Source organism: Corella eumyota, chromosome 1 (genome assembly GCF_963082875.1).
Source record: "Corella eumyota chromosome 1, kaCorEumy4.1, whole genome shotgun sequence".
In the NCBI taxonomy this organism is placed as follows: domain Eukaryota; kingdom Metazoa; phylum Chordata; class Ascidiacea; order Phlebobranchia; family Corellidae; genus Corella; species Corella eumyota.
The window spans coordinates 8,162,520-8,187,969 of NC_137490.1; the positions used below are offsets into that span (position 1 = coordinate 8,162,520).

Sequence of the window (25,450 nt, forward strand, 5' to 3'; positions counted from 1 at the left end):
TGTGTTTTTCTTTTAAAAAAAATTAAAGGCTTTTTATGTTAATTAAAAAGATAACCAACCTGAATGTAAACTCCAATTATATAATCATACAAAGTTGCTTCAAAGAAAGGAAATAACTGATGCTGTAAAAGTTTCTTTGTTACAATAATTCCTTCATTTTCTAGTGTTTCTGATTCAAAATATTCACGAAAAGGCGAATCTTCTTCATTTGTTAAAACATATCCAATTTCAGTATTGTTGGTTACCTTTCCAACAACTGTAGAAATAGTAGCATTTTCGTTGACATTAAATACCAGTGTTGTTGGATTTTGACATTCGCAAATTGCAATATTATACAGCAGAAGTATAATTCCAATTGTTCTTAGGTGAAAGGTGATAAAAAGCTTCATACTGTTTGCTACAAACTTTGCATAATTAAATTTTGATAATATTTTCCCTTTTAATTACATTAGTAAATAAATCCAATGTACAAAGCAAGTACAAATTTTAAACCTTAATAGTAAAACATTGAGCTGAATAATTGTTTAACAGTTACATAGATAACAATACAATAAAAACGTTTATCTGGCGTGGCTGCATGGTTTTCAACTAGCTGCTCGCCACTCTAGAGCGAAGTCTTTCCTTAAATGAAACAGTAGCGTCGTAGTTACTTCAGTTACCACGCTGTCTCATGTTGTTGCTCTCTAGCTCTATTGTTTATATTGCGTTTAAAAATTTATTCTCTAAATAAAAGCGTGCTTCGTTTTTAACCTTTTTTAATTACTATTAATACGTACAGTTTAAAATAGTGACTTTAAAACATTTATTTGTTAGCGATGTTTATTTTTTAAACTAATTTATAAGCTGTAAATTGAAATAAAAGTGTATTCTTTTTTATTAAAATTACAGATTAAAATTTTCTTTTATTTTTTCTTATAATTGTTTGTATTAAGCATAGCTTTTTAAAAATAAAATTGGTATAAGTAATATTAAACGCTTTTATTTAACAGAAAACATAAGTCAGGCAAATGGTAATTAGTAAGGCTTTAAACGTATTTCAATGGCACGGAAAACGGTCAATAACAATTTTAAACATTTTCCATTTTACATTAAAAAAATGTGTATAAAAAATAAAATAAAATTGTTTAGGTTCTTTATTTATTTATTTGTAAGTTTTAAAATTTGTTACGTTTAGGCTTCACTTGCTTTTTAAAACTATATTAATTATATTCAGTATCAAAAATAATGTTAATATTAAATCACTTTAGTATATTAATTTAAAAAAAAAATTTGTTATTAATAACCATAGATTTGTTACAAGTATGCTAATTAAAATCATTATTTGTTGTTCATTTTTAAATATTTTTTTTAAATGTTTTTATTTTTAAATGTTGATTTGAAATACCTGCAGCGTGGTGTAGTGGTAAGAACTCTTGCTACACCCACCTTGCTACACCCACCTCAGGTCGTGGGCAGCTGCGCACATATAAAAGTTCAGACAACTAATTATAAAAACACAATAAGAAAGCAACATTAAAACGTTATTTCACCAACTAAAGGTAAAAGAAACAAGGCTTCTAGTAAAAAGTTTTACTAATTCAATAAAATAAGAATTTGAAACTAATAAAACGGGTTTTGATCACTAATAAAGTTTGAAACAGTTGAATTTAGTTTAACTATTTTTAATTCGCACTAAACTAAGCATTTTGTGCCTAGCAAACGAGTCTAGTAAACAGTCATCTTAAAGTCAATAGGTATTTTTTATTTGTAGTAGCCACGAGGTTTTTAGAACCACAACTAATAAAGTATAACGTTAGGAAAATGCATTATGGGAACAAAGACATTGCATGCGTTATGACATTAATATAAACACTTTAATCAACAGGTATTTTGTAATGATTAACGAATTTAACAAATATACTTGGACTTTATCACGAAATAGCTGCAAACACTAACGTCCTTTGTTGCCCTTTCTGAAATTTGGTATCGTAAACAAGAACACTTGGTTATAATAAAATATTTTATATATATATTGGTTCGATTAAAACTCGAAATGAAAAATGTTAGTTTCTTCTGTCATAATGAAAGTAAACAGAATAGCTATCAAACTAGTTCAAAATAGTGTATTTAAGCTAGAGGTGTTCTTTGGTGACCGAGTTAAGTAAACTTGCTATGGCCTCGCTGTTTCTAGTAAGTATACAACATAATTTTGATCAGAACTTTTGAACGGCAAGCATACATTAACTTATTAGCTTCAACATAGGTTTTGTGCATTTAAACGGAAAAGTTTAATTTTGATAAGTAAAATAGGTCTACGTTGAAAAAGTTCAATGTACAAATATTATAAATATTAAAATCAAGTTGTAAAAGAGTTAAGCAAGTTTAATTTATGACTTAATTAAATAAAGATTTTAAATTAAAAAAAAACTGTACCAGAATTATAATAAATTTTTTATTACAAAATTTTTGAAGCGTAGTAATATAGAATTCAATAAAAATGGCAATAGAGATATTTGTTGCCTTTATGTATAAGGAAGGTACTGGGTACTTTGCTCAAACTTTTATTGGAGATTTACTCATTGTTATTCTTGTTGGAATAGTTGGTAACTTTGTTGTAGCACCTGCGCTTGCTCATTTTCAACACTACAGAAAAACTTTAAAAAATGTGCCTAGCCCAAAACCACATTGGTTATTTGGAGACATTAAAAAGGTATTTTTTAGATTTTAACATAGGAGGTATCAGTAGTAGAACAATTTTTTAAACATTTTTTACATAATTTAAAGTTTTTTTCACATAGTAAATTTCCATAAAAATTTTTCTAGGTTAAGTATTTTATTGTTAAAAAAAAATATTTAGTAAAATAAAAAAAAACGTCCACGAAAATATTTATTTTGATTTCAGTATCCGTTCAATCCTGAAGGATTAAAAAAAATGGTCGAAAGATGTAAGAAATACCCAGCAATGACAATGTACCGTATCGGTTGGGTTTTCTGGTCCGTGCACGTTTACCATCCTGATCTTGTAAAATTAATTACCAGCAAACATTGTAAATATTAAAAAATTATCTAAAGTTGAAACAATAAGCGATTTTATATTTCATATTTCCTGTTATATAGATCCAAAAGGTGGCTTGTACAAAAGGGTTGTTTGCCCTTTGTTGGGTAATGGACTTCTTGTTTCATCAGGAGATTATTGGAAAAGACAAAGACGATTACTTAATCCTATATTTAATATAGAAGTTTTAAAAACGTGATAAATTTTGTTGTAAATGTTAATTATTAAATTCTTTTATAACTAAATCAAAGGTTAACCTTTTTGAATAATTTATATTGTGAAATACATTGTTTGCACAAGCTAAAACATACACATTTAAATGTTTAAACTGTTTACGCTGTAATATTTTTATATATATACCATTTTGTTAAATAAATTTAAAAAATTTCTATTAATTCATAGACATGTTCTAATTTTTAACAAAAACTGTGACAAATTTATGGAGAAGCTCGAGAATTCAGTTTCAAATCAAATTTCGTTCAATATATCGAATCCAATTGCCGAAGCAGGTTTTGCTGATCTTATGGAATGTATCATGTCAAAAACATCAAACGAGAAGGGGTATGCATTAAATATCTACATATCAGTAGTTTAACTTACTTAATTTTTATTTTGCTATTTGAAAAATATAAGAACGCTATCTATTTTAATCTTTAATGTATTTAAGAACGGTAAGAGATTTTGTGCGAATGACCAAAGAATGTTCAACTTTAATGATGTTACGCCTCACTAATTTTATTTATATCATTGATTCTGTGTGGCGTAAATTACCTAAAGGAAAAAGAGTTAATTATTGCATCGAATCAATATGGAAAATGGGTGATCAGGTTGGTAACACTTTATTATTTTTGCCATGGGTTTGGTGACCATGCTATGACAAACTCAATTTTTTTTATAAAAACATTTATAATTGATTTTGTAATTTTTTATTTTTTTTTATTAATGCGCGAAAAAATAAAAAAATAAATTTTTGTCAATACAGCAAAAAGTCTTCTTAATAAGTCAATAATATATTTTTAATATTAAAAGTTTGCTTAAAAAAAACAATGTATTTAACATGTTCAAAATTTTATTTGATTTTTTGAAAAATAAACTAGCTAAAATTCGTATTTGATAGTCTAAAAATAAATTTATTTTAAAGTTTATAAGAGACCGAAAAGAGCAACTTAGACAACTATCCAATGCAGATCAAACCAACATTAAAGATCAAGCCACTGGCGAAAACTTAAAAATTAAACGGCGCAAAGGAAAAATGGTCGACTTTCTGGATATCTTGATTCAAACAAAGGTCAATTACAAACAATTTTTTTGTTTCATGCACTTATAATTAAAACTAAAATAAATAAATACCTTTACAAAAAATCCAAATACAAACAAAAAATTGTGCTTTAATCTATTTGAAGAATCTAGTTAACATTAAATAATAAACAATTATATTTTTGCAATGGTTTTTCTTCATCTTAAAGGATCAAACTGGCGCGTCATTAACAAATCTCGAAATGGTTCAAGAAGTTGTCACATTTATTGCCGGAGGTCAAGAAACAACAGCAGCAGGTTTACCGATATAATACAATAGTTTAAAGTTTTTAGGCAATATTTGTTAGCATCTATACTTTACGGCATAATATCAGCAAAAATCCAATCCAAAACCATTTGTGGGGGTTTTACTACCTTAAAATAACCGTGCTACGAATCCTATAAAAAAGTAATTTTTGGTTTGATTTAAAATATATTAAATTTTCCCTAGCTTTGGGCTGGTTGTTGCACACTATATCGCTTCACCCAGAAGAACAAAAAAAATGTCGGAAAGAAATAAGAGAAATTATGGGTGAGGAAACGGAAGTCACGTGGTAATTATAAAAATTTCATCATTGTTGTTAAAATTTAATTACATTTTATTCATAAATTTATTACACAATTTAGGTCTTAAACTTTTTTAAGTTTTTATCATCGTTTGCTTTTATTTTACAATAAAATCTACCTAATATACCTATTAAGGTTAACTTTTTGGAAGTTTTATTATTTTTGAACATGGTTTTTATTGCTAAAGTCAAGTTGTAAAAAGCAAATAGACTTGGTCAATAAATACAAAGTTCAACGTTTTTTGCAGGAATCATATCAGCCAGTTGAATTACGTAACTATGTGCATAAAAGAAGTGCTTCGACTTTACCCGGTCGCGCATTTGATTGGCAGAGAATTACCTGAAGATTTAACATTTAAGGATCCATGTGACGAAACCAGATTGGTGACATTGCCGAAGGGACTTACAGTGTCAATTAATATACATGCATTGCATCGAAATGTGCATATATGGGATAATCCTAATGTAAAAATGATTTGTTATTTAGTTTATTTATTTTATCAGCTTACATTTAGTTTATTTTAAAATTTAATATACTGTCAACTTATGCAGTATTTCATATTTGAATGCTAAATGTATGTAATGCTGACGCAATCTCTAGCCGAGTTTTATTAGCAACATAAAAATCCATTTACTAGCCATTAATTTATTTTATAGGACTTTATACCGGAAAGATTTTTACCAGAAAATACCAAAGGCAGATCACCATATGCTTACATTCCCTTCTCCGCCGGACACAGGTAATAAAAAAGTTGAGATAAGAACATAAATGTTACCTAAAATTAATAGTCCATGTATACATTTTTTACAATTTAAATTGCTAAAACTATGTTTTGCCGTACAATATATTTATTTAAGACAACCATTTAGTTAACATGATGTTTTAACATGAAAAATTTTCCTACAGGTTTTATATAGTATATAAAAAATACATAAATCCCATAACACATTGTTTGGTTTAGAAATTGCATTGGTCAAAATTTTGCTATGAGCAAAATGAAGCTTTTCATGTGCAAATTGTTGAATAAATATGAAATTTATTGTGATGAGACCACGGTTAAACCTGTTTTGTATCCTGGTGTTGCGTTACTGGCAGAAAACGGAATTGAGCTAAAGTTTCGAAAACTCTAATTGGCTAAAAACCCTATTAAAATAGGTGTACATTATTTTATAATTATACTTTGCTAATTTAAAGTTTAAAATGTAACATTATGCTTTGCTCTAAGCTTTTTTCGTAAACATTATATTCTTTCTATCAATATTACAATTAAATATGTTTTTTGAATTTTAATTTGTTTGCAATTAATATTTACATAATGTAAATTTTAAGTTTTTGCTTACAAATCAGTTTTTTATTTTAAATGTTATTGGTTGCTAAATAAATATTATAAAGCGTGTTAATTAAAGTTAAAGCTTGCTTTTTAGCTTTTAAATATTCGTCAGAGGCAATAACATGAAATATATAAAAACTTGAAAAACACATACATAATTTACTCAAACTTTATTGTTAAAAAAGTAAATGTCATTGTAATTGCATATTGTGTTGAAGTATTGTTTTTAATTTATGTAAATATAAAATGTAGCATTGTTCACCAATACTTAATTTTTCAACCAAATTGATTTGTTACTTATAAAATAGAATCCGACTGTTAACTAAGCAAATTACATAAGACCAACAATTATATTAATATATTTTAGTAACAACATTATTAAAATAATTATAAAGATCGTATTTTGGCATATTGATTTAAAAAGCATAAATAAAAAACGTTTTTTTTAATTGTAAAAAATAAAGCTGCGTAAATATAAAAGGAAGAGTAAAATTTATTTTATGGCAATAATTCGTTGTTCAAAGTTTTTTTAAAGTTAAACTAATAATTTAACTCTTACGGTTGTTTGTCGTACCTAAAAATTAAAATTTAACTTACAGTGAAAACTCGTGTACGTTAAAGCAATTTGTGTTTATTAGATATGCGTTTTGACCTTACCCAGTTAAATTTTAATTATGTTTTCAAGGTTGCTATGATCACTTTTTTTTTTTTTTTTTTTTTTTTTTTTATTCGACACACAGAACAACAGGAAAGAATAGCGTAGCACGTAGTAGTACATATCAAAAAACAAGTATTAAAAATCTTAAATAGCTAAATACAAACATAAACATAGTTTAAGGCAAAGTTGACCATTTTGTAAAAAATTTTTCCATTTTTTTAAATTTTTTATAACGATACAAATCACAATCTCTTAAGTTGGTTACAAAAAAAATAAGTTCCCTGATTGTTGGTGTCCGTTCAGCATATTTACAAATATAAACAATATATCTAGAGCATAATAATAATAAATTAATTAACGAATGAGAGTGATCATGCGAGACCACTCCAAACAAACGTTCGCTGTTAGAAATAATTAAAGGAAGTCTTAATGTGGCCGCAATCCAGGATATGGCATCTTCCCAGAACACGTTGGTTACTGGGCATTTACAAAAAATATGGTAAATGGTCTCACTTTCGGCTTTACAAAAGGAACATACAGGCGTGTTCTTCACCCCAAACGCAAAGAGAGCATCGTTAGTAACTATGGCCCTAAGGTTTAATTTAATTTGAAAAGATCGCAATCTAGTCGTCAAACTTGTGTCCGCAGTTAGTTTATAGACTGATTTCCATACGTGTTCGTTTAAACTCGGGTCGTTAATAGTAGATTGCCATTTTAATTTTTGTTTTATCGGAGTTTTTGTATTATTTAATTGGTAATTGTAAATAGACTTAACTGTACCGCCGTATGTTTTAAGAAAAAGTAAAATATCATCTACGTATTTTAAACCTGAGCGCGTGTTATTGTTAAAATAAGAGTCGTCAACATATGGTAGCTTGGATTTTAGTTTTATATAAAAAATGTAATCGTCATTTGTATTTCCAATGTTATATTTTGAAACTAGGTCGCTAAATTCAATGTGTTCGCCATTGTTTGTATATAGTTGTGAGAGGTCGGTCAATCCACGTTGTAGCCAGTTGGGTTTAAAGAGATATTTTCCTCGATATTTAGTGGTCTTATTAAGAAATATTGGTTCGGCGACATCGTCAGGTGGTAACATTATTTTTAATAGTTGTGCTGTTGTTCGTAAGTTACGAAGCGGTAAAATCCTCGTTATGTCTTTATGGTTGTAAATCAGTTTGGAACACATCACATTCGCAATTGTTTGCAGGTTTCCTGACGCACTTTCTATGTTTTTCCATTGAGACTTAAAGTTCTTATCAAAGAGTTTTGCTGCCCAACGTGTGTATAAGGCTAAGATGTAACTTTCTATATCAATCATATTAATTCCTCCCTCTTTATAATGAAGATGTAGTGTTTCGCGTTTCACACGTTCCCATTTGGAACCCCAAATAAAAACAAACAATTTTCTTTTTAATTTTGCCAAAAAAACCTTTGGTGGCAACACTGGTACAACGCTAAGTTTATATATTAAAGTAGGTATAACTAGGCTTTTGATTATTGTTGTTTTTCCGATTAAAGTAAGGCCCCGAGAGGACCAGATTTGGAGTATGTTTGCAATTTTGTTAAGTGTTTCGCTAAAGTTTAAGTTGAAGAATTGTTTATCACTAATGTATTTGGAAATCGGTATGCAAACGCCCAAATATTTAATGTTATCCGACGGCCATTGAAGGCCAGCGGAGGCGAAGGGATGCTCTTGGTTATTTCTACTTGCGCCAATATAAAAGGCTTGGCATTTTTCTATGTTCATGTTACACCCGGAGATGTCCCCGAAAAGATTTACAGTTTCAAAGACTTTATCAAATTCATCCGAGTCACCGTTGAGAAACACCAAAGTGTCATCAGCTAAGAGCGATACTTTAAGCCGGTCTTCATTTATTTTAATACCTTGAATAGATTTGTTGATTCGTATTGCCGTTGCCAGACATTCTATGCAAAGAACAAACAGCGTTGGTGATAACGGATCGCCCTGGCGCACCCCCCTCTGTATAGAAAAATAGCTGGATAGAAAATTATTATTGATAACTGAGCATTTAGGCCTTCTATAAAATGTATTTAACCATGATAGTACATAAGGGCCAAATCCAAATTGTATTAGAACCTCTTTCATGAAGACCCAGTCTAAGGTATCAAAAGCTTTATATATATCTAGGGCAATAATCGCCCCAGGAAGATTTAAATTATCCATATAATCAATAACATTGAATATAAGTCTTAGATTTGAATATAAGTCTTAGAGGTTGCTATGATCACGTACGCTTGATCGTGACTCTTTACTAACTAGCGACGCCTAGTGTTTAAACATCCAAACAGTGTTGCAACTTGTTTTTATTATTACATTAATTTAAATAAAATGCCCACTGATAGACAAAATAAAAATAGGTCTTTTTATGCCTGCCTTAATCTTACAGTAAAACAATGCAGTTTCACAATCAAGAATTGTTGCACTCAAAATAACGCAAAATGTATGCATCTATACGACCAAAAACGAATTATTAAAAACAACACTTAACAGAAAATTAAATTATTATTTTATTAAAATTGTTTTTTTTTTTTCTCAATCATGATTAAGAAAGGCTGGGGTTCTCATTGTTGGTAAAATTAAGAATATGTTCAAAGTTTATTTAGTGAAATGTTTTTTTGTGTTTTTTGGTTATATTTAAACATTGGCTTGTTTTTACAATTTTATACTTTTTCTAAAGGCTACGCTAATTAAAAAATTTATGGTTTTTAAAACGAAATAATTTGATCAACTGCAGAAAAAATTAATTTCGACAACTTTTAAAATACAAGAAATGTGATATGTAAAATTATAACAAAGTGAATCATCTGCTTTGACATTTAAACGTCTTAAAGTTTAAAATTTGAATATTGATTGTTAATATTTTTAATAGAAGCCTTAACATTACAGTTGCCAAAGTATTTTTAATACTTTTAACTAGAAGTTAGAGTTAAACATTAAAACATTGATTAAAATTTGCAGTTACAAAAACAATTTTTAATATTTGAAGTAAATGTTAAAAAGTTTAATTAATGTTATAACTTTCAGACAAACTAATATTTTGTTAAAAATGTATTTAAATATCTTTATTTTAATTCGTGTAACTGTATTGTATAATATTAATACACAAAACTAAATGTATTGACATTTGTAAAGTATGATAAGGGTTGCGTATCGGTACAGGTCACGCCTTAGGGGCTTTTAAAAGTACACAACAATACAATAATTATGCTTTACCAATACAGCGCATTAGCTTATTCTTATAACTACAAATCACATGTTTATTTATCCTCGTCGATAAAACAAAAATTTTGAACCAACACAAAATGCAGATATAAACAAATTTTTATCATCAACAATAAAATGTTGAACTTGTACACAAATATTAAATTATATTTTATTTTATTTGTATACAGTTATAAATTCATTAAATTAATTTGCATACTCTGCTGAAATCCTTGCTTACTGAACTGTCGAAACCGGCCGGCTTATTATAAATTTATAAACCCGTTGAAGCGCAACGTTCTGGTAGCAGTCTGCTATAACTTGATAGAACGTTACGCTCGAGTGAAAAATAAAAGCGATGGTTGTTGTTTGAGTTTCTCTGCGTTGTAATGTAGCGCGAGTGATAGTCGTGTGGAGTGGATAGTTCAGTACAGACGTGCTGCGCGGCGTCGCGTTTCGATGTGAAGTGTTCTATTTAGGTAAATAAAAGAACGACTCTCTACTTGTTAGTCATAAAACTGTTTTACTTTCGTTGTTAGGTTATCAATTGTCTAACACTTACAGACCTTTAATTAAATAGGTGGCATAAGTTAGATTTGATTAATACATAGCTTCAGAATCCTAAGCTCATTAAGCTAGTAAAGTGGTTTTGTATTTAAGGATACGGATACCTATATGTCAGATTGTAATATTACACCATTTAAGGAAACATTCTCGCACGATATTACTATGTACACAGTAAATAGCGTGTTAATATTGCGAAGCTTTATTTACGTAGCTTATATATATAGTCAGTAGTTCATAAAATTCGAGAATACGACTTTCTTTTTATGTGAGTCATATCAACAGTAGCATTAAATTTAAAAATAGAGAGCTCCTGTGTAACACACATATAAAGAGCTCCTGTGTAACACACATATAAAATCTAATAACAAAGTACATCAAAATACAAAAGTTAGTTTATAAAAGGCTTTTTTTAATTAGGAAAATTTTATTTAAACCTGTTAGGTAAGTAGTTAGTGGCCTATTATTTCTCATGTAATGAGTAATAGATTTGGCTAATAATAGAATGTGTGTTTTTTATGTTTAAACATTATTTAACACTCTTAAAATGAAATATAAAAGTACAACTTTAAATTTTCATATATTTAAAGTTAAAAAAGTTGGTGTACTATATATTTCCTGAATGGATCAAATGACAAATTATGTTTATATTTATTTAACGCTTTATCAATTTTTATTTCAGATTTTAATAACTTTGTAAGATAGTTTTAAAAATTTTTATGTTATTGTTTTGTAATTATGTCTGGTGATTGTGCCCAGCCATTCGGTACTCAAAGTTGCTACTTAAATCGCTTTCAAAGGAGAATAGACCAATGTAAACACAGGAGTCAGGTAACATTAAGCATCTTGATCTCTGAAACATTGTTTATGTGTTTATTTTCAAGTTTTATAAATTATTTAACAATTTTATTTTTTGTATGTATAGCCTATATAATTGTTTAATAAATATTTTAATATCATTTTAATGTAAATTTCAATCTTTTTTAATTTTTATTTTTTAAAAATCATTTTTTTTAAATTTTTTCCTTGATGTTGTAACTTCTATAAATACAAGGTGTAAGCAAATTAATTTATGTTGTTTTATATCAGGAATGTGAGACCCGGCACTTAAACAGTCAGCGGCAAAGAGATGAAATTAATCACAATCATACGTCTGAACTTTTAGCTCGCTCGCATGAAAGCAAGATGAAGAAAACAGGAAAATATAAAACAGTGAGTTCATTTTCTTAAAATATCACATTTCGACTACCTTTAAATAAATCACTTTAAAAATGATGTGCCAAGATTTTACCAAATAAAACACTGTTATACTATTTTTAAGTAATAAACTTAAATAGAACAAATTTATATTCATATAAAAATATAATGATTAATGTAATATATTTAAATGTTAAATTAGTAATGTCGAACAAAAATTATTAATAAGCTAAAAATTTATATTTAAATGTTAAAATTACACATAAAAATAAATGACTTTTACTTTGATTACATTACATTGCTGAATGATGTGTTGTATTGTTAAGCATTCAAGCATAAATTTTGCCAGTAGTTTTCCAGTTCTTATTTCTCTTTTATTGATTAAATGATCAAGTAAATTTCAGTTTGACATAAGAAATACTGTTTAAGTAAATAAACAGGTTTTTGTTTTTTGGTGATGGGCCTTTTGATTTTAGTATTACTCATAGAATAGTAAATAAAAACTGGTATTTCTACAAGTTTTTATATTTTTGTTTACAAATTAACATGTTTTAAATTCGATTATTATTCCAGTTGAAAAAACAATTTGGCTTAAAAATGAATTACAACCTACATGGCAGTGCCATTTAAAGTGTTGCGTAAACAAATGATATTTGATTTTATTGTCCGTATTTAGATTTTAAAGGGCAATATCCCCTAGATTTCTTTAAAGCGACGCAACCGTTCGGTTTTTTTGCTCGGTTTAAGGAAACTACTGCGTACCGGTATCGTTTTCGTATCGATTTATTTGCTTTTATCAGTTTACTTATTGAACAAATGGCCGCCCTCTGTTTCATTTTGTGTCTGCGGCGTCTCGCTCTTTCGCTGTATATTAGGTCTTTAAATTATGTCGCACACAGTCGTAATGTGAAGTTAGACACCCGCGCGTCGGTTTCAATACGACACGCTTCAACGCTGTGTGTACAACAAAAGCCGGGCGCCTTGGCAGTCAAGTTCTCAACGATTTTAAGCCGGGTTTTTATGCTTAAACACGCATTCGGGGTAACACGAGGATTATTGTGGCACTTGTAATTAAAGGGAAACTTTCGCTGTAACCGTGTAATACAAAAATGGGGCTTTTGTTAAACTTTAAACCACAATTTTGGTAGCTATGTTATCAAAAACTCGACACGTATTATTTATGCATTTAATTAACACCTTCGGGAGTGATTCTGTTGCGGTCGAGGTAAAATATAACATAAAATAAAGTATTTATTGAGTGCACGTTCTACTTATAAGACAAGCTTTTATACAAATAGCGCATTTTATTAAAACACGCGCGTGATTCGTGTAGTTGCTTTCCAAATCGCGCAGACCGCTTCCTGTGTGGTGATGTCATAAATGCGTTTTCTTCTCAATTCTTCCCTTGTAGTCTGGACGGTTTCGTTTTACCAACCCGCTAGAACAATAGAAACTTAAAAATCGACGGTTCTGATTTTCGGGTCACGTGACTAAAAATATTGCTGCGCGTGTGTGTGACGTCAGCGAATCCGTACGAGCGAAAGTGCACTGGTGTATGCGGTTGTTTATTGACTGTTGATTGGCTGAGCCTGTCTTGAAACGTTAGCAGAACTCGTGTTGTTGTTTGTTATTGTTCGCATTGATCAATGAAACGATAACTTTCAATAGTAAACAAGCACAGTGTGTGTGGGCCTCACGCTTCGTTTTAACATGTCACGACATTTGCGGCCACAATTAGGCGACATAGAACTAACGCAATCACATCGTTTGCGACATATAGAAATTGATTATTATGTCAATCATGCGACAGTTATTGTTTGATTTTAAAAATCGCGTGATTTGGGGGTATTTTAGTCACTGTAAACACATCTAACCGACTCGTGACCATTTCCTATGCTTTCATGGCGTTGCGTTTAAATGGGTTTAATTATTAAACTTTCGATATTTTAACATCTGACAAAGGCAGAGTAAATGCCTGTTAAAGTATATTATCCATCATTCACAATACAAAAGAAACGTTCGTATGCCCAAGATAGCTTGAATTATTAATGTTTTGAGTTTGGGTTTACGCATACGCGAAATAACTATATCAGCCTAACACACATTTTAAGAACTTGGCGAGTTTTGTTCTTGGCTTTCGTATCGCTTGTTTTGACCGGAGGACGTACATCTTAAAACAACAACGACTGTGTGTAAGAAGTATGTGCGTTTCGTAGGTAGGTTGCCACTGGCGTTGGACTGTAAAACTTAATTGCACGACAGCGAACAATGATCATTAACAGGACGACCATAACGCTTGGTTTTAACTTTGACGTTATGGTTTTGGTGTATGAGCTGTCAACTGACTTTTGCCGATGGCGTAGTCTTAAGGCTTCGCAGTATTTTCTTGTGAGCTATTTAGTACCGCAACCCTGTCAACCAACCTAAAGCGAATCAGACACGTGTCTTCAAAAGCGCGACTTTCTTGCTTTCGACCTTCACTTATAAATATTTTAACACGCGATGTTTATCCGTAGGACTTTTAACACTACGCTGCAAATTTTGTGAAAAATCTAAAAATATGTTTCGAAAAATTTTCGAGTACGTCTACGGTAAGATATTTAAGAAAACAAACGTTCTTCTATCAGTTAATACAAACTTGGTTTTGAATTACACAAGGTCATTAACTTACCTGAGATCGCAGACAATGATTACTTTCAATAGTTTCACTTCACACGTTTCACAAAAGCTCGTTTGTGTAAATCAAATCGATCGCCCGGTGCGTTAAAATTGACATAAAAAATAACCATGATTTACAATCTCATTCCTTTAAAACAATATGCGATTGATATACTGTGAATTTGTTTTCCAAGTGTGTAATGATCAATTGGAATAAAGTGTTCTTTTGTTTTAAGTGCGTTTTGCACTTGTTTATCGGCTGCGTTGAGAACTGTTCGCACCCACTTATATTTTTATCACGCGAGCTTTTAAACATTGCCAACGGTGATTTTAGAAAAGCTTATGTTGTCATTGGACGTGATTGAGGCTTGTAAGTTAAACGCCTTGCTAGGCGAACTTCAAAAAAACCTTATATCAACCTGTCATGCAATAAGTCGCAGTGCAGGTGGCGTGTACTTGTTTTCCTCGCCTATTCTCACTCTAATGTAAAGTGCCTAAAGTTTAAGAGAAAATCCTCGCTGTATTATTGGCAGTATATGAATACACAGCAATACTGCTACACCAGTACGCACGAAACAGACGATGACGTCAACTTTCGCGTGACGCATTTGTCGGTCTTGAAATTGGACAAGCTGCGTACATGTCGGAAATAGATTGCTTCAAGTTTTTGTTTTATTAGAATTGAAATTATTTTTGTTAATAATAAATTTTGGTAACTAAATATAAATATTTTAGGTAAAATAGGCAAAAAAAACTTCCCGTAATGTTGTATTTTAATTAAGAATGTAGTAAAGCCTAATTAAAGCTGCTGACATCGGTTAATAAATTACAAAAAATATATGCGAAACTTAGTGTCAATATTAATAAAAGGCCATGTTTTGCATATTAGTGTGCTTTCTATGCCCCGCCGTATCTCTCGTTTAACAGGTTATGTGGGTATATGATTTAGCAGTACAGTGAACTATTAACCTACGAAAGGGTCAAAAATGTTGTCGTTGGTTTCAGTAGGTTGCGGTAAATATATTTTCAGTGGTGATTGAGCGCCTACGCTGGAACATTCTCGTAAACATGACACACTCATTTTCGATCAATAAAAAAATCTTGGTACTGTGTGTTGTTACGGTTTGTTTTCCGCCTGGCCAATGTTAACTTTCGCTTACTTCGCATTTTATAAAATTTGGTTATTACATTATAACCTTTTTTGGATTTTTTCGTATAAGCGAAAAGTACTCCTTCCATATCATCGCATCAAGAATTTTGTTTCGAAAGTTATTAAAGTTATGTGACATATGGTATTCAAATATGTTTCTACCAATTGTAAACATTTGGCGCATAGTTGTTGTTATGCAATGCGCAAATATCAAAATAAAAATCGATACACTCGTTTCGCCAATTTTGCCCAAGCAAGTGTGGTAATCTGTCGCACCAAGTAATTATAATTTCTTCGAAGCTTATGTTTGTTTCTACCCGATCGCTCGCACTTGAATCGATATTTTCAGAGCAAAGGTTTTCTGCCTACGAATTGTAGACTTGGCCTGCCAGACATGAATTTGTGATCTGTTTGTTTTCCTTTATGCAATAATTCCACTATTTGCGACCGCATTATCAACAATATTCACCAAAACCGTGTTTTTGAACTTAAACAAAGGGTATTAGGTCCGTATATGTCTTTAACTAAACAAGCGGCCTGTTTTGATGTACTAGGTCGCCGGTAGATAGTCGATCGTACGATTCCTTGTATTTGTATAAGTTTATGTAACCCGATCTGGAATCGAATCAGCGTTAAATACTTGCCATGTAATATAGTGTAGTGAGCGCCGGGATGATGTGCGTTATATTAGTCGGTCGTATATATGTTGCCTGTGGGCATGCACCGTGACCAAATAATCGTAGGCTTTCGGAGAAAATTTTCTTTTGTTTTTCTGTAACGAAAGAGAGCAAAAGCGCAACTTTGAGAAATAAGTGAGAGATGGCGAAAAGTCGACGTCTCAGACTGCGGAGTGTCGCTTTTTCGCGTTTAAGCGAGTGCGACATTCAAATGGTTTCCAACTAGCGCGATCTCACTTCTAGTTGTTTTTGTAACTGGGGAAAAAACAAGTTTTTCCATCTCACACGCACATTGCACATATCCAAGCTAGCAAAAAAAAGATTTTTATGACATGCGGACACTCCCGGTTCTGACACGAATTTCGGCTTTGAATTTCAAAGTCCATTTCTAAACTTTCTAGGTGTTGTATATTATTTTCGAAATGTAGCGTGACGTTTGTTTTTTTACGCATTTTTCAGGACAGCGGGAGAGCAAAGCAAACAAACGACTTGATCAACGGCTCACGAAACGACACCGACTTTAACTCCATCGGCCGAGTAAGCATTATTAATATCTCAATTATATAATTGACGGGTTTGGCAACTCGGTAATGTTACATTACATTATCATGTTTAAAATTAAACAACATCCAAGACTATGATTATATTTTCATGTTACTTTTTTTGTTTGTTGGATTTTTTTAAACTTGTTATTTGTAAAAAGCCTAATTGAAGAAATGTATAAAAATGTCATACCAGACAGTATTAAACAGTTGTTAAAATTGTAAAACGAAACCCCATATCTGATTTGTGTACTTTCCAATGTTATTAAAATGTTTGTGGTGCCCGTTCAAATTTAATATCGATAATATTATTAAATTTTAACTGTCACCAATGTCACTTAATTTGCTTACTGTCATTATAAAACCTAAATTTGCGAGACATAGGCTAAATAAATTTTAACTACTTGCTATAAAACTTATTTTATTGGGATCTGTTTAGAGCACATTTATTACTATCAGGTTTCTAATATTAAATTTATAAGTTCTCTTAACTTGTTTTAAAAAAATATTTCTAGTGCTTTAACTTTTTAAACCAACTTTATAATGAAAATGTATTTATATTTATTTTATATAATACCAATTTATTTTGTTTTATCAATATGTATAAATTTTATTAAAAGTTTTGAAATTGTAATTTTGTTGAAGTTTACATTTTTTATTTACATTTTTTGGTTTTTATGTAAAGTTTTATATAATTAATCCCAAATTTACATTCCACTTATTTAAATACAAATCTCACAGTGTTAATAATTAATTAAATGTAATCAAGTCTACAAGTTTTTGTCACTTTTTCCAGCAGTTAAAGAGAAAGCATGATTGCAGCAATAATGCAGCTTTGGTGAAACCTAACAACATGATAAATGGCTGCGAAGGGCCACTGGTGCCTAACTGCGACATACAAAGCCTTATGGGAAACAATCGACCGTTTGATTTTCCCAATCAAAGCCATCCTGACGCGAAAGCCAAGAAAATGAAAATGGACTCCGAAAACCAGTTCAAAGGAAGCTCAAATAACGCCAAAAGCGCCGGTTTGTTGCTTGTGTGATATTCTGTTTATTATAATTGCTGATTTCAGCAGTTTATTGCTTGTCTGTAGACTAATAAGGTTGTTTTTTAATTTTTGTTTATGGAATACTACACAAAATTGATTTTCTTATATTATTTTTTCTCTTTTAATATAAAAAAATTTGAAGATTTTTATAGTTTAAGTCTTATTTAAATTCATGTCCAAATTTGATGAAGATTTTTTTCAACAAAATTTTTTTTATCATAAATTTTTGTTATGTATATATATATTTATTGTTATTATTTAACTACATTACTAGGGGGAGCTGGAAATAATAACTGTATGAGCGGAAATGTTGGCCTTCATGTGCAAATAGTGCAGCAATTCAACAATGAACAGCAAAGGCGAATTGAAACTACGGTCAATGTAAATACAAGTATTAACTCGAATAATGGAGAAAGAAATGGAGGTTTGTAATATTACTTAATGAGGTCTCAAAATTTATCAACATCCTTGAAAAAAATATCTCCCTTTCTTATGATTAAATTAATTTTTTTATAGAAATCACATTCACTTGCCTTACAATTTAAAAAAATATAAAATTTCTATTTGAATTTTTTTTAGGTGATATGCAATCAGTTAGTGTCAATGTCGGACCGAAAGACATCAAAAAAGAAAATGGCCCAGACGGTAAACCATCAACAAATACTCCTAATAGTTTTATGGGCAGCAATGATATGCAAATGCCAGCTAATAATCAAAGCAGCGAAGACGCAATTGGAGATGGACTTTCTTCTCTTATTAATGATACTGACTTGGATGTGGATCTTGAGGTATAAATAAATTTAAAAATGTAATATTTAAAGCTTGATGTGCTTTTTGATAAGCCTTTTACCAAAAAAGGTCCGATTTTAATTTTTTTCACAAATGCTAGCCAAGAATTGACATAATTTTATTTTTAGCATTGGTTAAATGAGTTGACACAAAACACGAATGACGAGGACGGACTTCCCGAGTTTTCCCTCCAGGACTCGAAAAAGCAACAAAAACAGAACACACCACAAAAACAAAATTCCATTCCAACCCCTGTCAGCAATAATATTCAGGTTAGCTATAAGGTTGTTGTTTTCCTGTGACAAATGAGACAGGTCGATTGTGTGCTACTCTATTTTTCCTTCCTGATCGACTTGGGCTTTATTCCCAAAATATTCTTCCAATACTTGAATGCATTTCCGGTTTGTGGCACACTCAACTGCACCGCACGCAATTGCAATGTTACTTTACTCTCTTGTTTATATTGTCATGTATTTTAAAGGTTTTGATTTTAAACTAGATCATTATTGTAAATAAATACGTATAGTTTTTTTTTTTAATTTAAGTTTAATAACATTACTTTTTTAATTAAAACTTTTTTGATTAGATATTTATTTTTTACCTTATTAGGTAAATATGGAAAACCAATTTCAGTGCAAAACTGAAAAAGTTGATTTTATGGGATTCGGCGGAAACAACAACAATTCCCAACAACAACAACAGCAACAACAGCAACAACAACAACAGCAACCCAACACGAAAAACAACAATCATCGATATTTCAGCAATGAAAGTCAGTCAAACAACATGTCGTACATGCCACATAATAATGGTAACAATATGTTCAATGGAGTTAAGACACCGCCTCCATTTAGTAATTCCAATCCACAAAACATTCATATGTCCCCTCATCAAACTACCAGCTCCATGAACGAAAATATGACTAGCCAGCATATTCACAAGTAATTTAAAAAAAATTTATGATAACGAAATAGTTTGTTACAATAGTTTTTGTTATATAATTATATTAAAAAGGGGTGAATCAATCTTTTATATCTTTTCTCTTTTTCATTTTTTTTTTTTTGCAGGCTTAGTGTTTCTGTTAATTCAAAATTCAATGTCTTACAACAACAGCAACAACAACAACAACAACAACAACAACAACAACAACAGCATCAACAACAACAGCAACAGCCTATGTACAACCACATGAGAATGCCAAACAGCAACGACAAGATGCGACAAACACCGGAATCCCAGCAGCCAAGATTGCCCCCCCACCAATCCCCCCAAACCAACACCGAAAAGTCAGTGTCCCCCTCTTCTGTCTCCTACTCTGTGTCCCACCAGCCCCATCCAGGGTTAAGTCACAGTATCCACAACACCCAAGCCAACGACTCTTCGTTTTACAGCCAAATGACGCAGAGCAATGATCCCAATCATCTGAACACTTCCCTGGCAACCATGCCTAACAACCAGAATATTCGAATGCACCTGCCACCTGTCAGTCAAGGTTACAATCAAGGGTATTCGGGCTCATTGAACAGAAACGAGCTTAACAACCCGAACATGGGTCCCAATCTGGGCCATGCTCAAACCCCGGGCATATCGAGAGCTCAACAGTTGAAAGAACTTGCTGAAAAAAGAGGGCCAGGTGGAGGTAAGCAGTGCCTAAATATTGTTTTTTTTCCTAATTTATTTAAGTTTGTTTAAAATACAAACCTATCCAATTTTCGCACTGGTTGACATTTTAAAAAGTTTTTTTTATATTTTTTAATGTAGGAATTAGCCAATGGAACACTAACGCAACTGCCAGTGTAAACATGTCGTCAAGTATGGGATTTAACGGTCAATCAATGAACCAGCAACAACACATATCTGCTGATATGCAATCATATACTTGTAAGTTTCACTCTCAACGTTTTTTGCTACGTTTTCTTGTACACAACTACAGTAAAATTTAACACGTTTAATTCCGAAGCTTTAATTTTTTTTTTAAAATTTTTTTTTTAATGTTCGTTTTTTACATTAGCATTCCAAGGGCCAGGGATGGGTATGAACACAATGGAAGCTAATCTACAATCAAACAACTATAGCGCCGCGTCCGCTGCTGCCCAAGCCGCTATGGTAGCAAGCGAACGACAGCAGCATAACCTTCCTTATGGACATTCGGCTACAAGGTTTTCGCATTACCAGTCCGAACAGCATTTTCTAAGCAACCAAAACCATTCCAGTCCTGATCTTGCCCCTAAGCAAATGTACGGCTCGGCGCAGTAAGTTAAATTCAAACGTCAGTTCCTTATATCTAGCATAATGTTTGTTTTATTCAAATTTTTTTGAATTGTGTTTTGATATTTTGTATTTTCTGCGAATTTTTTATTGTCATATTTGATTTTCCATTTGACGTCATTGACAATTTATTTATTTGTCTTGTCAGGTCGCGCAGGTTCGCCCACCGTGGACAACCACAACAGCAGCACATGGTCAGACGGGTTCGACCCAACCCGGGCGATATCAATACAGGTATAATACTCTCATAAATAAGCCGTTACTTAAACCCTTAAGCACTATGTGTAGTCGAGTGGAAACAATTTTAACACCAGGCCTCGCCAAAACTGCGACTTTTATTTGGCCTGTGTTTACGCGCGCATTAGTTAAATTTCTACCTGCGTAAATTCCTTTAAAAGTGCGTTGTCTTAAGAGTGAGCTTTAAAATCCTAAAATGATCGTTCGTTAAAATATCATCGGTGTTAAAATTATTGGTATCACGTTACTAACGGTTTAGTATTTCTGTTAAAAAACATTTCGACTGCAAATCGTGCTCTGGGGGAAACGCGGACTTTTATTCGTTGTCCTTAAGTAAAACTAGTAGCTCATTCTGATAATAACACTTCCTATGTTTTACCACAGCACCACGTTCAGGTGTAATGTACTATAACGACATTCCTGATCACCAGTACCGACCCCGGCAGCCTAATATGCCAGGTGGCGTGCTAAGCGGTTCGGCTTCGGTAAACATTCGAATGAACCAATCTGTGGGCAATCCGCAGCAACAGCAACGTCACATGCAGTCTGTTCAACACCAGGTAGGCCTAGACGCGAATTTGTCTGATTTATTGATCGTTATCCCTATCCTTATAGGCTTGGCTAAGATAACATCTTAGATTCTGGGCAGAAGCAAGCAATATTTATTTATTTGGTGTACCTTTTTTTTATTTTTAGGAATTAATTTGTTTACTAGTATGGAATAAAAAAGTTATGTTAATTTTTTTTGCTAGTTTAAATCGGAGAGTCTAATAAAATATTGCCTTAAAGTCACATTTTTTTATTTTCAAGTTAACTTTTATTCAACAGAAATACATGATGGAGCAATACAACATGAATATGGCGAACAAGCAAGGCGATATGATGGCCAATACAGGCACGCTCATCTCACCACGTGGTCCCAGTCACATGTCACGTACTCCGATGACGCAACCAGGTATGCAACATCAGGCGCAAGGACCTGCTATGGGCTCGCCTCTCTTGCCTGGCAGCACAAACACAGGCACAATTTTTCCTGCAAATGGAGGTAAAATATATAAAAACAAATGTGTCAAAATAAAATTTCTTTCGTTAAATGGAATTTAAAGTAATTTTAGGTGACTTTTTGTGGGTGTATGCGCGCATTGGTGGGTAAAAACTAGCCCCATTACTTAGGGCGTGAGAGATAATGATTGATAGTATCGTGTGACTAAACGTCTGCTGTGTCATTGCGTTGTTATTTTAGAAAAAAAATTTCCATATATGCCAAGTTTTTGTCAGTAGAGCTGTAAAACATTTGTTTGACTAAAAATTTTTTTTTTGATAAAAAATTAAATTTAAAAAAAGTTATTTTTCATTTGTAGGTAATACAAGAATGCCTGTTGGACAGTCAGTATTACGGCCACATTTAAATTCACAAGGTGCTCAAATGCAGGCATGGAAGCGAGGAAACCATGTCCAGGGTGGTTTTCCCATGAACAACGGACAGAAAATGTCGGGCTACGGTGGAAACATGCCGGGGCAAATGGGGGCAAAACCCGCGGGCTATGTCCCCGACAACGTCCATCGTCTCAACGCCATGCGCAATGCAATAGCGTCCGGTAGAACGGTTCCCAACCCGCAAGTTATGAGAACAAGTCCCTTAAATTCCCAACAGCCGCAGTCGATAGGTGGCGTATTTTCCCAGCCACAGCGCCATAGTCTACCGCCCTCTGGCGGCGGTGCTATGAATCCGAACATGAACCGCATGACGGGGATAGGCGTTCAACAACAACAGCAACACCTTGTTCAGAATAGCAATAACGACGTTTTAAGTGGCATTGAATCGGTTTTTGATACACCCTCCTCCCCCAACGTCGATTTAAATTTGATATCTGACGTCATCGAAACCTTTTCCGGTTAACGTTCCCATCTTACTACGTTGTTTTTTTGTTTTCTTTTTTATTTATTTGTCTATCGCTTTTTTCTCCTGCGGATTGTTTTTTATATGATGCAATAATGTCAATTGCATATTTTACTATTTTTTACTGAAGAAATTTATCTTTCGAAAGCAATACCATAACATACTATTCAGTAGGGTTATCATATAAATTATAAGTAACCTATTTTCCTATTTATTTTCTTGTCTTTTTTATATTTTAATTTTTTACTGCTTTGTTTTAGCTATTTTTAGTAGTGTTTTTATTATTTTGTAAGCTTTTCTATCAACGAAAAAAAAATTTTTGTTACACAATTTGGCCGTTTGCTGGCTAGTCATATCATTGTATATTTTCACGAATAATGTACACCTTGTTTTTTGCGCTGTAAAAGGTTCCTAATTGTAACGTAACAACTCTTTTTTATAGCTATAATTATGCTTTTTTACGTATTGTTGTAGTATTGTTTCTGTTTCTCCTTAATTGGTGTGTCGAGTGCTGACTGCAGTGTTTATTTTTAAAAACTACAATATCCCATGACAAAACGGTGTGATCTCTAACCTATGTTAAGGAATTTTATCTTTGGTCTAATGTTTATTGGCTAAAACAACAAGCAAGTTATTTTTATTTTGTTTAATAAAAATCTAGTTTTAAAATAGACAAACGGTAAGTGTATACAGGTGTTAACGATTGGGAGAAAGTATAAAAACGACTTAAGACATGTTACAAAAACATATAATAATCATACCTTACCTAAAAACAACTTAACAAAGGTACATTCAATAATTATTTTTAAACTAAAAAAAATTCAGTAAAGACTTATTTTTTGTTTGGCAACTTTGCAATATTCTAGGTCACGCGACTGTCTTCCATGTCTAAACGTCATGTTTTGCAAATCGCGCTTTAAGTATTTTGTAATAAGCCTTTATTTTTTACTTTTTTGAAAAAAAAATGTAACATAACTGTTTTGCAAACTAGTGTATCCTAAAAAATGTAATATTGTTCTATGGCAAAAGAGTTTCCAAAGTAGGCGATAAAAACTACAGCTGGTAAGCTAAATAAAAAATGGCAATTAATTGATCTTTAACTTTGGAAACAGAAACTAATGCAAATACATATAATTATTAATTAACTGTTATGTAAAATAAATATGTAAAAATAAAAACCATTTTGCTTTTTAACTACATGTCTCTTAATATACAAATATGTTTGATGGGCCATTGTTGGCATTTTTTCTGTAATCTGCCGCCAAACTTGTTTTAGATTGTCCCATTAAACAACTTTACGGATATGACTAATTGTAAGTAGTTAGGCATTATAAATATATGTGGGTTACACAAAACTATGTTTAAGCTTTAGTTTTTGTGTTCTTCTCCTTGCCATAACCTTTTTTTTTAAATTAAGACGGTCAGATGGTATCCAAAATGTTTTACTCTAATAAAGAATTTTTATCCTTGTTATTAATTAAATGTTTAAAAAAGCTTTTCGATTATTTGGTTGTTGAATATATCTTTTAGAACAAACAAAAAAAGTTGCATGAAACTACCAAAAATTAAATTAGTTTTTTTAATTTTTGAAACAAAAAAGGTATCGCGGAGTAATAGCAGGTTAAAGACAAAAACGGTTATTAATAGCGACACGATGAGCTTACTTTATATTTACACACTGAAGTATAAAACAGAGTCTGTATTTTTCTAACAACTTTGTATAGAAATTTAACAAATTCGAGTGTACCTTTGTCAGTACATTGCTGAACTTAATGAAAAAATGGATTATGGGTTTAGTATAGAGGTCTAGTATAGAGTAAAAGAGTTTAGTATAGAGTAAAAGAATAGTTTATAATTTAAATCTTAATTAAACCACCTTAGTTATTATTGGTATGTGATTTCAATTTAGTTTTAAAGGGCACAGCGGTTCTTAATGCTGTTTAGCAAGACGTAAAAACAAAAGAGTTTATGTGACGTAATAAACAATTAGAAATTTAAACGTATTGCATGGCATCCGTAATAAGATTTGATGTTAATTTGTGTGTTACCCGCTATAACATTTTGTGTGTCTTTTGCGGACACCTTAGATTTCTAAGCCTATCCTTGGGAAAAAGTTTGTCTTAATAGCCTAGAAATTTTTACACTAGTAAATCGCGAACATAAAAACAGATACGCTTGAACATAATTTACCAAATTTCAGTTTGGGCGCAAAGATTTTCTTAATACTTTTTATTTTGTTCGCTAGATGGCAAGCTGTACTACGAGCCGAATATCACCCCAATGCCAAATTATTTGCTCATGAGTTC

The 25,450-nt window shown here is 31.6% G+C and overlaps 3 protein-coding genes across 6 annotated transcripts in view; 2 read left to right on the forward strand and 1 right to left on the reverse strand.

Annotated features, from left to right (window-relative positions):
- LOC145748240 (protocadherin-16-like) overlaps nt 1–484 on the reverse strand; it is a 32,490-nt gene extending 32,006 nt beyond the window's left edge. For both annotated transcript variants that reach the window (XM_082564948.1, XM_082564947.1), the window contains exon 1: nt 60–484. In XM_082564948.1, coding sequence (XP_082421074.1) covers nt 60–389 — 330 coding nt within the window. In that variant the 5' untranslated portion in view covers nt 390–484. The remainder of the gene's footprint in view (nt 1–59) is intronic.
- Nucleotides 485–2,476: 1,992 nt separating this feature from the next.
- On the forward strand, nt 2,477–6,102 carry LOC145754357 (cytochrome P450 4A24-like). Its single transcript, XM_082570579.1, has 11 exons — nt 2,477–2,689; nt 2,882–3,026; nt 3,097–3,229; nt 3,437–3,595; nt 3,702–3,861; nt 4,176–4,322; nt 4,501–4,588; nt 4,782–4,884; nt 5,145–5,361; nt 5,554–5,636; nt 5,859–6,102. The coding sequence occupies exons 1-11, from the start codon at nt 2,477–2,479 to the stop codon at nt 6,025–6,027; spliced, it is 1,617 nt and encodes a 538-aa protein (XP_082426705.1). The 3' UTR covers nt 6,028–6,102.
- Nucleotides 6,103–11,362: 5,260 nt separating this feature from the next.
- Nucleotides 11,363–23,799, forward strand: LOC145757581 (uncharacterized). Of its 3 annotated transcripts, none has more exons than XM_082572451.1 (15): nt 11,363–11,506; nt 11,765–11,887; nt 16,817–16,894; nt 17,696–17,927; nt 18,225–18,374; nt 18,530–18,738; nt 18,868–19,011; nt 19,349–19,680; nt 19,807–20,378; nt 20,501–20,620; nt 20,751–20,991; nt 21,156–21,241; nt 21,629–21,804; nt 22,073–22,289; nt 22,606–23,799. In XM_082572451.1, the coding sequence occupies exons 1-15, from the start codon at nt 11,414–11,416 to the stop codon at nt 23,142–23,144; spliced, it is 3,312 nt and encodes a 1,103-aa protein (XP_082428577.1). In that variant the 5' UTR covers nt 11,363–11,413; the 3' UTR covers nt 23,145–23,799. The 3 variants fall into 3 exon arrangements, with proteins under 3 accessions (XP_082428577.1, XP_082428578.1, XP_082428579.1); XM_082572452.1 differs by having other exon boundaries at nt 17,699–17,927; XM_082572453.1 differs by lacking the exon at nt 16,817–16,894.
- The last annotated feature ends 1,651 nt before the right edge of the window (nt 23,800–25,450 follow it).